Source organism: Rosa rugosa, chromosome 7, assembly GCF_958449725.1.
Source record: "Rosa rugosa chromosome 7, drRosRugo1.1, whole genome shotgun sequence".
Classification (NCBI taxonomy): Eukaryota; Viridiplantae; Streptophyta; class Magnoliopsida; order Rosales; family Rosaceae; genus Rosa; species Rosa rugosa.
The window spans coordinates 14275963-14294910 of record NC_084826.1 but is presented as its reverse complement, the minus strand read 5'-3'; the positions used below and the strand labels follow the sequence as shown (position 1 = coordinate 14294910).

The 18948-nt window shown below is 39.5% G+C and overlaps 2 protein-coding genes across 2 annotated transcripts; both read left to right on the top strand.

The window, feature by feature from the left end:
* Positions 1 to 6216: 6216 nt before the first annotated feature.
* On the top strand, positions 6217 to 13914 carry LOC133719807 (protein fluG-like). Its single transcript, XM_062145982.1, has 18 exons — positions 6217 to 6568; positions 6662 to 6913; positions 7141 to 7210; positions 7317 to 7430; positions 7504 to 7609; positions 8010 to 8166; positions 8261 to 8356; positions 8685 to 8733; positions 8842 to 9113; positions 9654 to 9826; positions 10186 to 10306; positions 10695 to 10747; positions 10838 to 10967; positions 11639 to 11784; positions 12010 to 12198; positions 12577 to 12809; positions 13359 to 13501; positions 13634 to 13914. Exons 1-18 carry the CDS (start codon positions 6407 to 6409, stop codon positions 13694 to 13696), a joined length of 2529 nt encoding a protein of 842 aa, XP_062001966.1. The 5' UTR covers positions 6217 to 6406; the 3' UTR covers positions 13697 to 13914.
* A 2620-nt stretch (positions 13915 to 16534) lies between these two features.
* LOC133719808 (expansin-A9-like) lies at positions 16535 to 18331 on the top strand. Its single transcript, XM_062145983.1, has 3 exons — positions 16535 to 16831; positions 16973 to 17291; positions 17744 to 18331. The coding sequence occupies exons 1-3, from the start codon at positions 16603 to 16605 to the stop codon at positions 18051 to 18053; spliced, it is 858 nt and encodes a 285-aa protein (XP_062001967.1). The 5' UTR covers positions 16535 to 16602; the 3' UTR covers positions 18054 to 18331.
* Positions 18332 to 18948: the final 617 nt, after the last annotated feature.

Sequence of the window (18948 nt, the reverse complement as noted above, 5' to 3'; positions counted from 1 at the left end):
ACTGCGCAATCCAATCTGATTGTTACCAGTTTCACTTGCAGGTTGCTGCTATTCCGGTAGATTTGCCAACTTGCACGTTCCATCCTCGTGGTAAATCAAATTACAGATCTTGCATTTACCAACTAGATTCTCAAAGAAGAACGAAATTTCGTCCACTACACTGGGGGCTAGTTTTAGTTTTTTTTTTTTTTTTTTAAATTTTTTTTTTCAGGAAAAAAGGCTTAGAGATATCATAAGAAACTCTTACCCTAATTTTGCTAGTATTGTCGAAGAGCTTTGTGTCTAGGTCCTAGAATTTGCCTGCAACAGAGGCCATGTTGATGATGGTGGCCTTGACTTCCAATGCGGGAGGTATATTGTCGATCTTGACCCAGAAGAAAAGGGAATCCATTTTCACCGGGATGGGATTTGCAAGGCCATCATACGACTAAATGATCATTGGGGCACGATTAATGTACCACGGTCCTCCCCAAAACACCTTGTTTCGATCCTTTCTGAGATCAAAAGCAAACACAAACAAGCCTTGTGAACGTTCTTGAACCTTGAACTTGCTGTTCAGCACCCAGATTCTTCAAAAATGTCGATGCAGATCCATGGCTGCAACCGGTTTGATTGTCAGCGGTCGAGCAAGGAAGAGCGGCTAGGAGTTGCGCGGAGCTGCAGCGCTTCCCAAATGTGAGACATCGACGACGTCTCTTCCAGCCAGAGCCAGCGACGCTGCAAAGCTTGCTGTCATATCATCAATGCCGGAGGATGTTGACATGGTGGAGGAGAAGAAAAGATTGACGAGAGGCATCATTCTAGGGTTAGGGTTTAATTTTGAGCGTCAGTACGGCGCTCTTGAAGACTAACTCCAAGACTTCCTTTCTGATTGAATCCTTGGCACTCTTTAATAAAGTTAACCTTGGCACTCTTTAATAAAGTTAAGGATTAATTTCAGTTTACCTACCTGAACTTTCACCTATTCTTCATGTTAGTCCCTAAACTTCTAATTTGATCAAGACTACCTCTGAACTCTCAATTTCCATCACCGGTGTTTGGCTCAAATTTTGCTGCAGCTGGTCAACAGTCTCTTTTCTGCGCGGGCGTGCCAGCACCGTTCGGGTGCGGTCGTCGGGGGTGTCCCTTGACCTGACTTCTATCAAGCGATTGTAGACGAGGAGAGCACCAACCTCGTCGCAGGATTCTTTGTGACTTGTGGTGAGGACTTTGCTGAAGTTTCTTCTTGTTCACAAGTCGATACTCAATATTGCAGATTGAGCAGAGCGAAATCACCGGGAAGTACTGAGATCTTGCTAAAGCGTGACTTTAGCTTGGCTGGGTTGCTAGGGCGTTACCATTGCTTGGCTGGTTCTGTAACCGTTGTGGTCGCGGCACTACCGTCGGCTCCCGAGGAGACTAGGACCGAAGCACGTTGACAGAGGGTTTGGTGGCACTGAAAGTCGGCTTCTGAGAAGACTAGGACTAGGAGTGAGATCACCGGTAAGAGAAAGAGAAGGAAAGGAGTTGCTCTTAGAGAGGTTTGCTCTAGAGAGAACTTAGATCATCTTAGAGATGTTTTGATGTTGTGTTGTGAATGTGTGTTGGTTTTGGTGCTTGGTCGTGGTACTACAATCGGCTCTCGAGGAGACTAGGACCGAAGTACGTTGACAGAGGGTTTGGTGGCACTGAAAGTCGGCTTCTGAGAAGACTAGGACTAGAAGTGTGATCACCGGTAAGAGAAAGAGAATGAGAGGAGTTGCTCTTAGAGAGGTTTGCTCTAGAGAGAACTTAGATCATCTTAGAGATGTTGTTGTTGTATGTGAATGTGTTTTTGTAGAATGAGAAGAGAAGGTGTTTATATAGGGAAGAAAAAGAAGAGTGAAATGATGAGTGGAAGAAAAATAATGAAAGTAGATCTAAGTTCACTTGTAAAATATGGAAAAGATAGAGAAAAGATGAAATGAAAGCAAAGCATGAAGGTGCAGCAACATGGAAGTGGTGATGATCTATTAAAGAGATTGTAGAAGAAAAATATATCCAAGGAAAAAGAGAAAAGCATCTAGCTTTCTTCATGTGGGTAGGAAACATGAACATGTGAATATTGAGCTGGTTTTAGGTCAGTTTCTGCCCCTTTATTCCTTCAATTATTTCTCCAACAAGACTTCATTATATGCCTTCGACTTCTTCATATGAAATGTTCCACTATGAGTGTAGATCATCCTGACAAATTTTCAGATTTTTATTCCATGTGGTTGGGCCGAAAATGCTGCTGGACCTCTTACAGGTCCAGTTTTCAAGTTTTGCTTCTGTAGAAAATTGGGCTGATTGTTTGAAGGCCTTCCACTCAAAAAAAGTTCTTGCACTCTTCATAAGAAATGATCCTTGGGCTGTCTAGAATGGATCTGGAAAGTTTCAGCACATTTCGATTTCATTTGGTTAGTCTGCCACCCCTCCTTCCTTGTCTAGCTCGGTTTTTCCTAGCCGAAGTAGGAAAATGTGCTAAAGTTGACTTTTCATGTTTCCATGCTTCCATGCTTTCATAGTAGGCTTTATTTAGCCTCTAAATATATATTTCGAACTTGTGGACAATATATAGCTTGAGCCACTGATATTGGCTCAATTTCTCCAAGACACGCATTGTCAGGCCAAAATGCTTATTTTGGGTCCAAACAACCGGTGCCCAATCCTTCACACTCCATCCAAATTATCCGTCCATTGATGACGTGGCAAGAGACAAATGGTTAAATTCCTATAATACCCTCGTCAAAATTTTTCACTCTGTTTACATCCTCGCAAAAAAAAAAAAAAAAAAAAGGCAGATGCATCGCGCTCTCTCTCTCTTGCTCCTCCGATCCCAAACTCAGACAATACAATTTCAATAAGAAGAAAACACAAAAGCTCCAAGCACAAAATTTCATCTGGGTTTCCTCACAAGAACTTCAAACTCCGATTTAGGTAGTGAAATCTACCCTATTCCTCATCTGGGTTCTTCTAATTTCTTCACAAAAGCCTCAAATTTGATTTGGTTATCAAATTCTACCTCATATCTATCTCATCTGGGATCTACTCATTCTTATGATTTCACGACAGCGACGACGACATCTCAGCATCGACCCGTTTATAATTGCTCTCTCCCAAGACACCCCCCAATTCAATTTCAATTTCTCTTCATCACAAGACTCATCCTCGCAGTGGTCGCAGTTCGATTCAGAGCCCTATTCGTTGAAGAGGCCCAATTCGCAAAATGCCGATGTTAGGAGATCGAAGAAGGCCAAGAAGACTCGCAAAAGCCGCGGCGGTGCTGGCGACGGCGATGTTGATGGAGGCACAGGAGATCGAGGAGATGATGGAGCAAGTCGACGGGGTCAATTTCACTCTAGATGGGCTGAGGAAGGGTCAACCGGTTCGGATCAGATGACAATGTCTTGGAGCTCGACGACCAGGGAGTTCGAGGCTTCAAGTGGCTGGCTGAGGAGGAGGAGTGGGAGCAGTTTTAAGGCTAAGATCTTTGTCAATGCCAGAGCCGCTGCGGTAGACGGTGGCGGATTGTCTAGCTTCGTTGGCGGCTGCTCGCACCATGCCAGCAGTTCATCCTCTGCTGCTCTCGGAAGCTTCGAGAATTCTGAGGGTAAGTGAAATTGTGCGTGTGTGGTTTTGTGGTTTGTGATTTCATTTTTTTTGGATTTTGAAATGCTGGCTTGGTTTGTGGAATCTAGGTCTTACTGTGTGTGTGATTTAGCTTTGAATTGGTGGAATTTAGGGTTGCGGAGCCGAGGATGAGGAGGAGTAGTAGAAGGAGTTTCCAATTGGCGACATGGTGGTGCTCCTTCATATGTAAGAGATTTCGATGAACAGGCATGGGAAAGAGAAGGGCGTCATTATGCAGGTTCTTGTACATTGCAGGTGAGTCAAGAGTCTGAGTTGGACTCATGGCTGAGTTGAATGAGTTGTTGTTTCGAGTCATAAGCTCATGAATTGATTGAGCTGTGTTGTTTACTTGTTTGTTGGAGTTAATAGATTTCCCGATTTCCTTATCTGTGAAAGGTTTGAAGTCGTTCCCCAAATGATCGAGGCTCAGGGATCTGGGGGTTAATGTGATCAACAAAGACTTAGCTTATTTGTTTTTTTTTTTTTAAATGCAAATTGTCTATTTTAGCCCTTTCTATGGGCCCGATGGCTTAAAAATTTGCTTGCTGACTCGTTCCACATTAGCAGTAAACGGAATTTTTGGACGGCGTTAGGAGAGTTGGACACGGGTGATGGAAATTGAGAGTTCAGGGGTAGTCTTGATCAAATTGGAAGTTCAGGGACTAACATGAAGAATGGGTGAAAGTTCAGGTAGGTAAACTGAAATTAATTCTAAAGTTAACCTTATACCTGTCATAGTTATCAACACCTTATACCTGTCATAGTTATCAACACCTAATATCAAATCAAAGCATCTCATGTTTTTTAAAGCCAGAAAGTTGTAGATTAACTGCAATATATAATTAAACAAACAAATAAACAATAGCAAAGCCGAATTCAGTGTAATTTCCGGTGCACAATGATCAATAAGCAATTTCAAGAAAGATTTCAATAGCTCAATTCTAAACTACCAAAAACTGAGTAAACAAACATGAATAGATTCAAAACCAATCAAACAGAAAATAGAGAATCTTTTGCGAACATCTGATGCGTCTTGATGAGACAATAGCTGAGGTATGTCATCATAAACCCGATTCACACCGCCGTCCACACACAATCGCAGCTGTGCTGCTCTAAACAAACACCAACCCTCAAAGAAATCAATCAAAATAGAATCCTCACCGCCATCCCTTCGTACTCCTCCATCCCCTTGTGATCCAACAACCGATCCAAATAGCTCTTAAATTTCTTGGCCTTTAGCGATTTGTTCTTCTGTACTCTAGCTTACCTGAAAATAACACTCAATTGAAATCAAAATCACACTCAATTGATATCACAGCCCTAAAAGAATCAAAGAATTTCAGCTCAAAATGAACACTCACCAGCAATCGGAATCTTCGTCGAAGACTCGCCGTCGAATCTACCTTAATCTCGACTCCCGCCGGCGGCATATTCGGCGGCTGAAGAAAACGATTCGCCGAAGGAAGAGTTTCGGCTGAGAAATTGACCTTTCTGATGATATTCGAATCAGTCTTTCAGATCCTGATGTCTGAAAATGGGTATATGAAAAGATTGTTCATGTTGATTTCGCCGGCGAGAGAGAGAGAGAGAGAGAGAGAGGAGATTGTTCATGTTGAGAGAGAGAGAGCAACGAGATCTGGTTTCAAAATTTAACCGAATTAGAATTTTCTTCGATATAATTCTAGAGGGATATAATAGTCATAGCACAAAAAAGTCATCACATTTTTAGCCTTAAAGTGGCCTTATCTAGACAAAAAAACCTTAGTAGCTCTATTGATAATTAAAGTTTTAAAATGACACTTATGTGTAATTTTCTAATAATAAATTCAGTTTATTATAAATTGAAAAAAAAAAAAAAAGTAAAAACCAAAAAGGAATGAGATGGCTCGAGCTGATTCTTCTTCTTCCTTCTCCAGACTCTAGATCCTGCGATTTCAAAATCTTTAATCCCTTCTTCAACATTCTTCCAACTACAATTATCCATCTATTCACCCATAAAACTCGATCCACCATTTAATTCCTAAACCCATATATTCTAAATCAAACACGATCTAGCTTCACCGTCGACTTCTGGAAGAGGATCACAGCCTTGATTGGCTTCAGAAACTTCAACGAGCAATGGCGGAGAAGATGAAAAGAAAATGAAGATGAAAAATAGGACTGCAGGACCTCTGTGTCTTTGTTCCTTCATGGCTTCTATCAACTTTCAATTTCCACCTTCGTTTCACCATAGATAGATTAATTCTTTTGTTTCATTTACCCGTTCTATGGATTTTGACTTTGTAGAGATGTTTTTCAAACAGAGTTAACGACGCTGACGGTGAGTTGCTTTGTTAGCAAACGACTGATCTGATGGCTCAGATCGCGTAGTCACCTCAGAAAGCTAGATCTATTGACAACGCATTGGGTGACCAACCAGCTAGGTGGGTAGCAAAATTTTCGTGACACTAGAGAAGAAAAAAAATTGTTAGACAGGGGCTTCCCCACCACGCACAGCCAACATCATGGCCCCACGTCATGACCCACTTTCGTTCTTTGGAATCCCTTTTGACGGAAGAGTCATTTGGACTCTGCTTTTTCCTCTGTTGGAGATGATCAGTTTGGATAGCAAGTATCATTTTGGCTTTGGCTACGAGGGTTGGAGATGCCCTTATATTAAAAGCCAATGGAGGTAGCCTAGATTCGACGCTGCCGCTTCAGTGTTTTATATATAGTTACACACACACACACACAGTTACACACTGACAGTCAGAGAGAGGGAGAGAGAGAGATAGAGATGGATTTCACGGCGCTGCGGACGGCTGTGGAGGAGGCGGAGCTAGTCGACGCCCACGCCCACAACCTCGTCGCCACCGACTCCTCCTTCCCCTTCATCAGTGCCTTCTCGGAAGCGAACGCCGAGGCCTTATCCTACGCACCCCACTCCCTCTCCTTCAAGGTCATTTCTCTCTAAATTCAATTCCACAGGTCAAACTCAAGTCAAAGAGTCAATTTTCTTGATTGTGCGATTATATTGGATTATTATTTGCAGAGAAGTTTGAAGGAGGTTGCGGAGCTGTACGGGTGTGAGAAGTCCTTGGATGCGGTTGAGGAGCATCGGAGAGTCGCCGGATTGGAGGCGATTAGCTCCAGATGCTTTGAAGCTGCGAGAATCTCTGCGTTACTTTTTGATGATGGACTGAGGCTGGACAAAATGCATGACATAGATTGGCACAAGAGTTTCGCGCCTCTGGTTGGGAGAATTCTGAGGATTGAGTCTCTAGCTGAGCAGATTCTTAGTGAGGTTGATGTGCTCTAAATGTTAAATTGAATTTTAATTTCTGCTTGCGCGTGTTGGTGTACCAGGTCCTGTATGTGATTCGACTAGTTCTTTCGGATATCTAGTTTGCGAATTGAGGTGTCATTTGCGCAGAGGACCTATGTTTTCTGGTTGTGAGGGGTTTATTTTGTGGAGTCTGGACTACAAGTGATATTCATTTTTGACTTTTTGTTATTTTGTGTTTCTTTTAGGAGTTGCCTAGTGGATCTTCTTGGACATTGGATGTGTTCACTGAAGCATTTGTTGGAAAGTTGAAGTCATATCCTTATATATTTAAGGTTGTGCTGTATTTTCTGTCACCTTTTCCTAGAATGATATAAAAATGAACTCCTCGGTTGAGTTGATTTTCTTAAAATCTATGCCACATTTGCTGATAAGATTTTTGGCTTGAAAAGTATAGCTGCATATCGCAGCGGTCTGGAAATTAGTACACATGTCACTAGGAAAGATGTTGAGGAAGGTCTTTCTGAGGTTATACAGGGTGAGTACTGCATTTAGATATGCTGTTTTATCTGTGTTAACTGGAACATATGCTGATTATTCTATCTCTGCAGCTGGAAAGCCTGTTCGCGTATCAAATAAAAGTTTTATCGACTATATTTTCACTCGTAGTTTGGAGGTTGCTCTACTTTTTGACTTGCCAATGCAGATACATACAGGGTAATGGAGGGTGTTGCAATTATCAAATTGGTTTTGCATTGTTGGAATGATTACTGCTAATATAATAGAAAAATCTGGAATTTTTTTTTTTTTTTTTTTTTTTTTGTCTATTTGAAGGAATACTTCTCTTGTTAGCTGATTATTTCTTTCATGTAAGAAACTTGGGTCAATTTTAGAAAAACACTAATGTTGAAATGAAATGTGAAGGAAATAGATTCACAGGCTTATCCATTTTCAGGAGTTGCCAACCAAATTTTATGATTCTAAGTACTAGTACTACTTCTCTAACCTATTTTCAACTATGATGCAAAAGTTTATAGGTGATCTGTATGCTCCTGTGATTGTTCAAAGTTGTATGTTCTTTGCATATAATTTATTGACACTTTTGACCTGTAACTAGTTTTGGTGACAAAGATTTGGACTTGAGGCTCTCCAATCCCCTTCATCTCCGGGCTGTGCTTGAGGACAAGAGATTTTCTAAAAGCCGCATTGTTCTTTTACATGCATCCTACCCGTTTTCAAAGGAAGCATCATATCTAGCCTCTGTTTATCCCCAGGTGATATTTGCAGTTTCGTTGAATTAAAATAGTCTTTTGGGCATTGAATGTAAACTGGCAGGTCATTGAGGATGATAAGCGTTTTCACATACAGGTCTACCTCGACTTTGGCTTGGCTATACCCAAGCTCAGTGTCCACGGGATGGTATCTTCACTAAAAGAACTTTTGGAGCTTGCTCCAATTAAGAAGGTAACAGTATATTTAGTCGAAGCCTGAAAGAAAGATTAAATAATGAAAATATGCATTCTAAGACGCATAGAGAGTGTTTTCGCCGCTGTACAAAATATTAAGCATTAGTGTATGAAATAAACGCAGATGTCGAGTATACTCTACAGCAAGGGTATATGTGATTCTTCTTCTTAATAGACTCCAGATTATTTTCTGAACCTTGTCCATGTTATTGTTTCTAGAAGTGTCTTCTAGTGAGTTGTAAGGGGGAAAGATGTTTCTTCTGTATGTACATGGCCATGCACATGCTTTTGCACTTACAAAAACGTCCGATGTAATTAATTTGCAGGTCATGTTCAGCACTGATGGATATGCATTTCCTGAAACTTTCTACTTAGGTCTGTTAAAGTGAATACCAATCTACCATTGCATTACTCTTGATCGTGATGATTTTAGTCTACAGAGATGCTTATGAGCATTGGCGCATACATATTTGTGATTGACAGGTGCAAAAAAGGCACGTGAAGTTGTCTTTTCAGTTCTATGTGATGCCTGTGCCGATGGTGATCTCTCAATTCCGGAAGCTATTGAGGCTGCTAAAGACATCTTTTCACAAAATGCAGTTCAGTTTTACAACATTGATCGTGCTGTCAAATCTTCTGGTTCAGCCAATAGTGTATCCTCCAACTTTGTGAAGGTGAAGAGTAATGACTCGGAAAATCATGTCTCACTTGTTCGTGTTTTCTGGGCTGATGCATCAGGACAACAAAGATGTCGTGTGAGTTCCTTTAATTTTCAGTTTCTTTGTTAGAATAGATGTATTTCTGTTGCTTCTTATCCGTAAAATTTTGCATTCAGAAGTCAGAAAAACACCTATGCTTTCCATAGACAAAACAAATAATTATTTTAAGCTAAAAAAATTCACCTCATGCTACTCTGCCTTCTACCAAGTAAAGTCACGTGGCTTAATTTACTAATATATGTTGGGACATCACTTGTGAAACTGCTTGCTATTTATGCTTCATCAATTTCATTGTCAGCGTACTCTATAGCACTATAGCAAGCATACCAAAAAAAATTACAAGATGAGGTGAAAGAGCAAGTGGTCATCCTTTCTAGGTTAAGTAATTAGTCCTAAAAATGGTTATCAGAACCAGAAGCTTTATCTTTTCATTGCACCTTTTTGTGTCCCTTTAATAAGGAACTTTAATTTTGGGGGTATTATCAAACAAATCCACTTTGTAAGTGACATCTTGAATTTGCACGGATTAATTATGTTGATTTCATTTGTCTCATTTTTTGTTCATCATTGATTCAGGTTGTTCCTGCTAAGCGGTTCAATGACATCGTTACAAAAAATGGCATTGGTTTGACTTTTGCTTGTATGGGAATGACTTCTTTCACTGATGGTCCAGCTGATGAGACTAATTTGACTGGAGTGGGTGAGATCAGACTCATGCCTGATTTATCAACTAAACGGAGAATTCCATGGTACTAAGCAGATTTATTGAGGTTTCAGAAAAGTATATCTTCTCTTGGTAAACTGTATATATGGTTAAGTAAAATTTTTTGGGTTTAGAGATAGTATGATTAACAAATTGTCTTTTTAGCTTATTAGTTATGAGTAGTCAAAAATTCTTCCTTTGCAATGGATTTTGTTAGAATTGTATTTAGGTTGATAACAAGCTACGCTCAAATGCATGAATTTATCAGTTATACAAACTTAATTTATTATTATGCAATATTTTCCAGGTATAGAGGATGAACTTTCATTTACGAAATGCACTGCTCCTGAATCTGATAGCATGGTTCTTGACTACTTTATTAAATATTACTATTTTCCTCGACAGGGTAGAACAAGAGGAAATGGTTTTGGCCAACATGCATCTTAAACCAGGTGAAGCATGGGAATACTGCCCAAGAGAGGCCTTACGGAGGGTTTCAAAAATATTGAAAGATGAATTCAATTTGGTATGTTAGATTGTTTGTATCTTGCATACCTATTACTTTGATATCAACTTCAATGCTAGTTTTGTCTCATTCCCTTGAGAAGAGAGGCTTAGGGGTGGAAATTCTTTGAAAAATGTGGTCATAGGGATTTCCTATAGAAAGGATTCCCTCTCACATGTTGTCATAGGGAGTTACTTGTCAATAGGTGGGATTCTAATAAAGTGGTAAAGTCTTTGTGTCGATGCTCTTAGAAAGACATTGCATAGGGCTTTGCACTGCTTGTCAGCCTTTAAATTTCTGGTCACATTATAGGTGGACTGCTAATTCACCTTTCTGGTACTCTAATAAATTATGTATGTTTTCTATTCCAAAACGAAATTAAAACAAAATTTAAATGCTATTTGTGCAGGTAATGAATGCAGGATTTGAAAATGAATTTTTTCTCTTGAAGAGTATACTAAGGTAGGAGATACTCCCATATCTAGGTAAGTTTGTAACTTGGACATTGTGCACACATTGTGACTTGTGGTACACAAATAAAAACTTGTGCAGGGACGGGAAAGAAGAATGGGTACCATTTGACTCAACACCCTACTGTTCCCCATCATCATATGATGCTGCTTCCTCTTTGTTTCACGAAGTTCTTGCTGCTCTCCAGTCCTTGAATATTACTGTAGAACAGGTGCAGAAGAAAACTCATGCTATGATTGCTTCTTATATTTGTATGAAGAAAATTGACCTTTGAATTAATCCACCTTGGCTAACTTATTGGAGCTATCCATCCGGTCTTTATCATTTGTTATTGTTCCTACCAACTTCTAAGGTTTATGCATCCTTAAAACAACCATGCGAACTTGAACTTTAATGAAAAAAACCAAGGAGAGAGTATCCTTCCAGTTTGAAATTGACACAGGTACCAAATGCTGTAATTTTCAAAATTTGTACTGCATTTAGTAAAAATCTACCATTTCACATGACTAAGACTTATCTAAGGATGTACATCTATAGGGGTTTCTTTATTTGATCTCGATTTTTTGGTGAACTGAGCCTTTTCTTGTTGAATAGTTCTATCCATGATCTACTGTTTGTCAAGAATTTTTTTTTTTTGTCCAGGCATATCTGTATATGTAGTTGATGCTTGATAGCTTGAACATTTCCTTGAGGCACGTGTGATCAACTTTGTAATAGAAAAATAAAAACATGCATACACAGACGGACACAGGTCTGATCTGTCTAGTAGCTAACTTAAGTAGTAGTAGTAGTAGTATCTCTCTCTCTCTCTCTCTCTTGTTCAAAAAAAAAAAAAATTACATTAATTTTTACTTACTTTTATATCCTTGTTACAAACTGTAGTTACATGCAGAAAGTGGGAAAGGTCAATTTGAGGTGGTTCTAGGGCACACAGCTTGCCAGCATGCTGCTGACAACTTGATTTATACCCGTGAAGTTATTAGGGCCATTGCAAGGAAACACGGATTGTTGGCAACCTTTGTCCCAAAGTAGGTTCTTAATTTTGCCATACATAGCTACATATACAACTGCAATAAGCTGTTGATTTCAACTAGATTGAAATAATTTTTGTATTTGGGAATTTTGGTGAATAATACTTCTTACATGTCTCAGTCTGTAAAATTGCATCCCCATGAGTTATGTGGAAATATTGTTTTAGTCTTCATGCTCCATATTGTAAGAGGCTTCGCATAACTTTGTCGTCTCTTGGGCAGGTATGCACTAGATGAGATTGGCTCTGGAGCCCATGTACATCTCAGTTTGTGGCAGAATGGCAAAAATGTATTCATGGCATCTGGTGGATCCTCTCAGCATGGAATGTCCAAGGTTGGGGAGGAATTTATGGCAGGGGTTTTATATCATCTCCCAGCAATTTTGGCATTTACAGCTCCAATTCCAAATAGGTACCCACATTCCCGCCAGACTCTGCCACTTGTCCCCTTGTTCTTACGAGTGCATAGTAATATCATCTTGTACATACCACTTTCGTCACCCTGTTTTTCCAATTTCTCAAGCTTTTCATTAGTCTTTACATTTTCAGGGATCAGTTTTACCAAACCTTCTTAGAGCTTGAAAAACAAACTTGTAGAACAACGTATATAATATCAGTACCTTAGACTGGATATAAATGTGTAAAGTTTGTGCTTCCAGAATATTTTGGGTGTACAATTTAGTCTGAAATATCATATGTGAGACTGTCCCATTTCTGTTATTCTAGTTGAATAATTCTTTGATTGGATCATCTTCTCTTAATTATAATATATCATATTATATGTTTGTAGTTACGACCGGATACAACCTAATACTTGGAGTGGAGCATACAAGTGCTGGGGAAAAGAAAACAGGGAAGCTGCATTAAGAACTGCATGCCCACCTGGAATTCAAGCTGGTCTGGTGAGCAACTTTGAGATCAAGTCATTTGATGGGTGTGCAAATCCACACTTGGGCTTGGCTGCAATACTAGCTGCTGGCATTGATGGTCTTAGGAGACATCTTTGTCTCCCTGAACCTATTGGTAAGACTACATAACATTAGATAATATGGACTTGCTATAAGATGTGATCTTGAAATTGCTCTAATTAGTCATATTCGTGATTCTGGTCAGTCTCATTCTATGCAAGTGAACAACATTTTGTAATAATCATTCATTTGGAATCTACTAGTACATATAGGCCTATATACAATATATATATATATCATCATTCTCTCTATAGCTTGAACACTAGCACCTATTGGGGAATTCTTACTCAATCTCTATGCGTCATCTGCACTGAACTAGATAACTTTTATGATGCAGTTTGACAGATTTTCTGGAATTGAAAATCTTTGTTCTTTTGACAGTACAACTACTTTTTCCTCACTGATTTATGTTTTCCAACATTAACTTCTTTACTTCTTTCATTATCTGCGTTGATTTGTCATGAGTTTAGTGCATACTCGGTCATGACAATTGAAGAAAATTGAGGTTGTGGTCTTTTTGAATGCGTAATGTGTACATTTTTGATCATTTGGAAGAATATTTTACTGTATTCTGACATTTTTATGATATTATGTCATTTAACAGATACAAATCCTTCTAGCCTTGAAGGAGAACTACAAAGGTTACCAACTTCACTTTTGGAGTCATTAGAAGCTTTAAAGGAAGATGGTCTCTTCAAAGAGTTCATTGGAGAAAAGCTATTGGTTGCCATAAAGGGAGTCCGCAAGGTATGATTCAAATATTATTCCTAAAAGATTTGCATACCGTTTGTCGAACTACAAATTCTCTTATTGTTGAAAATATTTGCATACCATTTGTCAAATGACGAATACTCGTATTGTTCCTAATTCTGTCTGCAGGCAGAATTTGACTACTACGAGAAGCACAAAGATGCATACAAGCAACTTATACACCGCTATTGAGCTTACTGTCTTGATCTTTCCTTTGGTCTAAGCCCTTTTCCAGACTTCCAGTACTTTCCATCAGTTGCCATTTCAAAGTCTATGAAATTAAGAATAATACAAGCACGGGGAATCCTCATTTGAGGAATGTCATATATACAAGCAACTTACATACCCCTTTTGTAGCAAAAAAATCTTTTGTACTGATTATGATTAATAATATCTTCTCGTTTGCTGTAGCAGAGTTTTCATGAACTATTTTTCTTATTTTATATTTAACTTTTTTTAGATTATATATGCCTGTGTCTCAAGGGAAATGTCCTCATGGGAATCAATCCCATTAATTGTTTTCGTATCGGAGCTGATTTTTTTTTTTTGGGTACATATGGGGCCATCAGCCCATAAAAAAACAAAAGAGAAACAACTAGCCAGCACAGCTAGCCAAAAAACCTCTAGCTCTAGGAGCCCCAACAATATCGTCCAACAAATATTCAGTAATCAAGGCAGGAGGGTCATGCAAAATGCAGATTCCTTTAGCATGAAGGATATTGTTTTTAATTTTTTTTTTTTTTTGAGGAAAGGAGAAAATTTCATTCAATTATCCATGGTCAGAAGTTACATGCTGTCTTACACCAAAATCATAAATGGTATAAGCTACCAGACAAAGGACATGTGACCCTCACTGCTAACACATGCGCTCACTTAATGAGCCTACATACAAGAGATCAAATCCTCACTACAAAGCCTCTTTTTGAAAAGTAAACCTAGTCGCCTAGAGACCTCAATTAGTGTACAACTAGAGAGAACTAAGAAGTAAATAGTAAAAGACTCAATTTCAAGTACTAGGCAAGGAGACCCGGGAACCAAAAGCTTCCCTTTGCCCTTGGCTCGAGAATCCTCCGTCGTTACTACTCTAGAGGATTTGCTAGAGGCACGAAAGTGCGTAGTTCCCTAACAAAATTAGAGAGTAATACAAACCTAGGGTTCCCAAAGCAAGAAAACATAATAGTAACTAAAAAATTAAAATATAAAATAAAACATCTTGAACCCAGAGTAAAACCCCAGGCCCAAGATACATCAGGCCCAGACCAGGCCCACCACCGGATTAGGGCCCAAGAGCTCCAGCCATTGAGCCCGGCCCACGACATGTGCTGCACAGACAGGCCAGCCAACACCAACGTGCTTCCAAACCCGTCAAGCCGCCGCTTGCAGATCCTGACCTCTGGCGAAGTCACATCGTCTCTCTAGGTTTTCCTCCGAGTTTCTCTCTTCCACAAGGATACTGTTCTTAATAATTAAAAGAATTCATCAAATAATAATTAAAATGCCCAAAAATGGTTTACAGGAATAGATTTACGGCGGTTGTTATACATCTTAGACTAGCTTTAGCAACCTCATACAAAAGTTGAACAAAATTATTTTGGCAATTGCTTGTAAGTTGACCCATTTTACAACCATTTTGTCAGTTTGACCCACCTTCCTCATGAATTTATAGACACGATGGAAAAACGTGGCTATCCCCAGTTGATTTAGGAAACTTCGCTGCTGTATATATACCCCTTGGAGAAGTGATCTCTCCATTAATCGTCGCAAGGAATTATATGTTGTATAATCCAAGTCAAGACTTGAGTTTCTGAAAGAGATTTATTCCTCAAGATATGTTGCTCTGGATTTGTTGATGGCTGGATGATAATAACTGATGCTTACCTTGACGAGCAGTCTGCCTCTTTCTGATCACAAGTACAAAACCTCCTTCTTGAAGCCAATAACGGGTGCTTGGATAATGCTGCCAGGTCTAAATCCATGGCTTTGTGGCTTCTTCAGGACCGACAAGTTCTAATTGCGCTGTAGCAACAATGGCAGGGGCACGGGATAGCATTTTGCAGGCCAACTGACCAGTGTTTGCAAACATGCGGAGATTATGGCATTCAATTTAATGTTCTGTTCCGCGAGGAGTGGGAAGGTGTATGCAACTATTCATAATCAACTAGTAGGTCAACAAATATCGAGTATTTAGTTGTTCTTTCTCAAGGCAATAGTAAGATCGATGTACCATGGCAAGAAAGTAGAAATTGGAAACACACCTCGACATAAGTGCATGAAGGATCCATGCAACCTTGATCAAGTCTTGAGTCTTCCAAAGGTGAGATTTTTACTTGTTTTAATTTTTAAAGCATCTAGCAAATGAAAATGCTCCGTTTTGGGTGCTCAAGTTTGTAAAACTAGTCCTAAACCTAAATGGATAGAGATGAACAATCTTGAAGAAGAGATGATCAATGTTGGAGGACATGGCAGATCCTCGATGTCACTGTTGAAGCTAATAAATAACTCAACGACTGTGAGAGACGAGGTGTTTTTTGGACTGGGAAGTGGAAACTGCATTTATTTTCCGAATCCCGATTATAGTACAAATACTCATGATAAGATTGGGGTTTATAACTTATCTGATAGGACACATATGATATCTTTCATAGATAACCTGAATACGAAGATAAGTGATTCGAAATACTGGTATCCTCTAAACTGGGTTTGGTTTACACCAAATTGTAACTTTATTAGGACCGTTCAAAGCATATTCATACATAGCTATAGCTAATTTCTTGGTGAGAGGTGTATATTTATTTCTTTCACAAAATTAAAGGTAAAAAATCTTTCACGCCAATTGCCATTATATTTCTTGGTACTTTTCATGACCAATTTTTTGGCAATGACTAATATTGTTCACTTTTGTGTAATTATAGGAGCATCATAACGACCTGGATCACTCACATCCCTCCAAATTAAATCCCAGAAAACCGAAATAGACAGGACATTACAAATTAAACAGTACCTAAATTCCAGACCCTTATAAATCTACGCTGTGCAAGAATCTATAGTAAAGCCAATTGCAAAAACACAAATCACTTTCAGAGAATTAACTAACATATATGGCACCAGTCTTTCACGCCCTCTTGGGTTCATTACTACTCGTTCTTCCTTTGCTGCCTCATTATGTTCATGCAAATGCACGGAAAAACGTTGGTAAATATACAGGGGCTGGTTCACGCAGTCATGACAAGCTTCATGTAGTGGGTCGCTCCCACAGGCCAAGGTTCACTACCGGCCCTTGGAAGCATGCTCACGCCACATTCTACGAAGGAGGCTCCGGTACATTTGGTATGACGATTAATCCTCTAACTTCCTCATTATCTTTTAGCAAAAGAAGTACCATGGTTATTCAGCATCCGATCCAATCGTAGATTAAGTCACCGATATACTGCATCTAACTTTTGGAACATTCGCTAATTGTGAGCGTAGGGGGAGCTTGCGGCTACGAAGATGTAGTTAAAGAAGGATATGGGTTGGACACAGCAGCATTGAGCAATGCATTGTTCAACAATGGGCAGGCTTGTGGTTCATGTTATGAAATCAAATGTGTGGAAAATCCTCAGTGGTGCAAACCAGGGCAGAAGTCACTTTTTGTTACGGCCACCAACAATTGCCCCCCAAATAATCAGCAGTCCGCTGATAATGGAGGATGGTGCAATCCACCTCGTGAACATTTCGATATAGCCAAGCCTTCATTCAGCAAAATTGCCGAGTACAAGACCGGCATTACTCCTGTCATGTACCGCAGGTAATCACCTTCATCACACTCTTATTTTGGTTAGTGATTCCTACTCATTATTGGAATGGATAATACCTTATATAGGGTTTGCTTGTTGAGAATATATACATCCCACATGGGAAAAATGGGACCTTGCCTATGAGTTTATAAGGGTTTGGGCCACTCCATCCATAGCCAATTGGTTTTGGATGTGAACCCCAGATTACTTTATCATGGTATCAGAGCGGGTTACCCACGTGTGCATGCCTAACGGCCACACGGGCTCCACGTCACCCAAAGTTGTCCACGTGTATGGCTTGAAAATTCGCCACACGTGCGGGGGCGTGTTGAGAATATATACATCCCACATGGGAAAAATGGGACCTTGCCTATGAGTTTATAAGGGTTTGGGCCACTCCATCCATAGCCAATTGGTTTTGGATGTGAACTCCAGATTACTTTATCATTGCTTACATTTGCAGGGTTCCGTGCCAAAAGCAAGGAGGCATAAAGTTCACAATAACAGGGAATCCTTACTTCAACCAAGTGTTGGTCTGGAACGTCGCAGGTGCCGGAGATGTGACCAGCGTTGAAGTAAAGGGCCACAGGAACCTGAAATGGACACCGCTGAAGCGCCTTTGGGGTCAGAAGTGGGTGACTGACCAGAAAATGGTTGGTGAAAAACTGACCTTCCGAGTTAGGACGAGTGATCGAAGATCCTCAACCTCATGGCATATAGTCCCTAAAGACTGGCAGTTTGGCCAGACCTTCCAAGGCAAGAATTTCGTCTAGGAAACCTGCTGCATGTGCATTCTCAACTGGTAGCTTCATGTATATATTCCATTATTCCCATTGATATTTGTTTAGGAAAGGCGCAAACTATGCGTTAGATAATTAGAAAGGTCCAAATAAGATTTGTGGTCGATCAGAATAAGAAGGGATTGTCCAGCTACTAAATGGACTAGCGATACTGTAAAGAACATGTAGGATTTGTACTTCATTTTATATTATTCTTTGCCATTTTGAAATACAAATTTTCGATGTAATAGGTATCGAACTCAATTTGCAAATTTTCTGCCAAATTAATGATTGTTAAGGTATCGAACTCAATTAAATCAATGAACGAACCGAATCTGTCTAACCTAAACCGTTCGTGTTCATAATTATAAATTGCAGTTTTGGATGCCTTAATGATCATTAATTTGGCTTAAAATTTGCAAAGATGATCTATACATTAGGACCTAAAAACTGAACGATTAAGATGTGAATATGTGATCGAAAAGTGGTCCAAATATGGAAATCCGTTCCTTAGCTAAAGAACGGACCTCTTTAGCAGAGAATGACTGATATACAGGCTTGCTCGTTAAGGCATTGATAACTGTCTTAAAGCTAGTACGGTTCAGGTTTGACAAATTCAGTTTGTCCATTGGTTTAAGCGAGTTAGATACCTTAAAGATCATTAATTTGGCTGAAAATTTGCAAAGATGATCTATACATTAGTACCTAAAAACTGAACGATCGAGATGTGGATATGAGACCAAAAAGTGATCCTAAACTCTAAATCCGCACTTTAATTTCAAAGCTGAGCATATATACACACACACATGCCTTCTATGCTAAGGAGGTCCTTAACTTAGCTTAAGGAACGGATTTCCATATTTTGACCACTTTTCGATCGCATATTCAC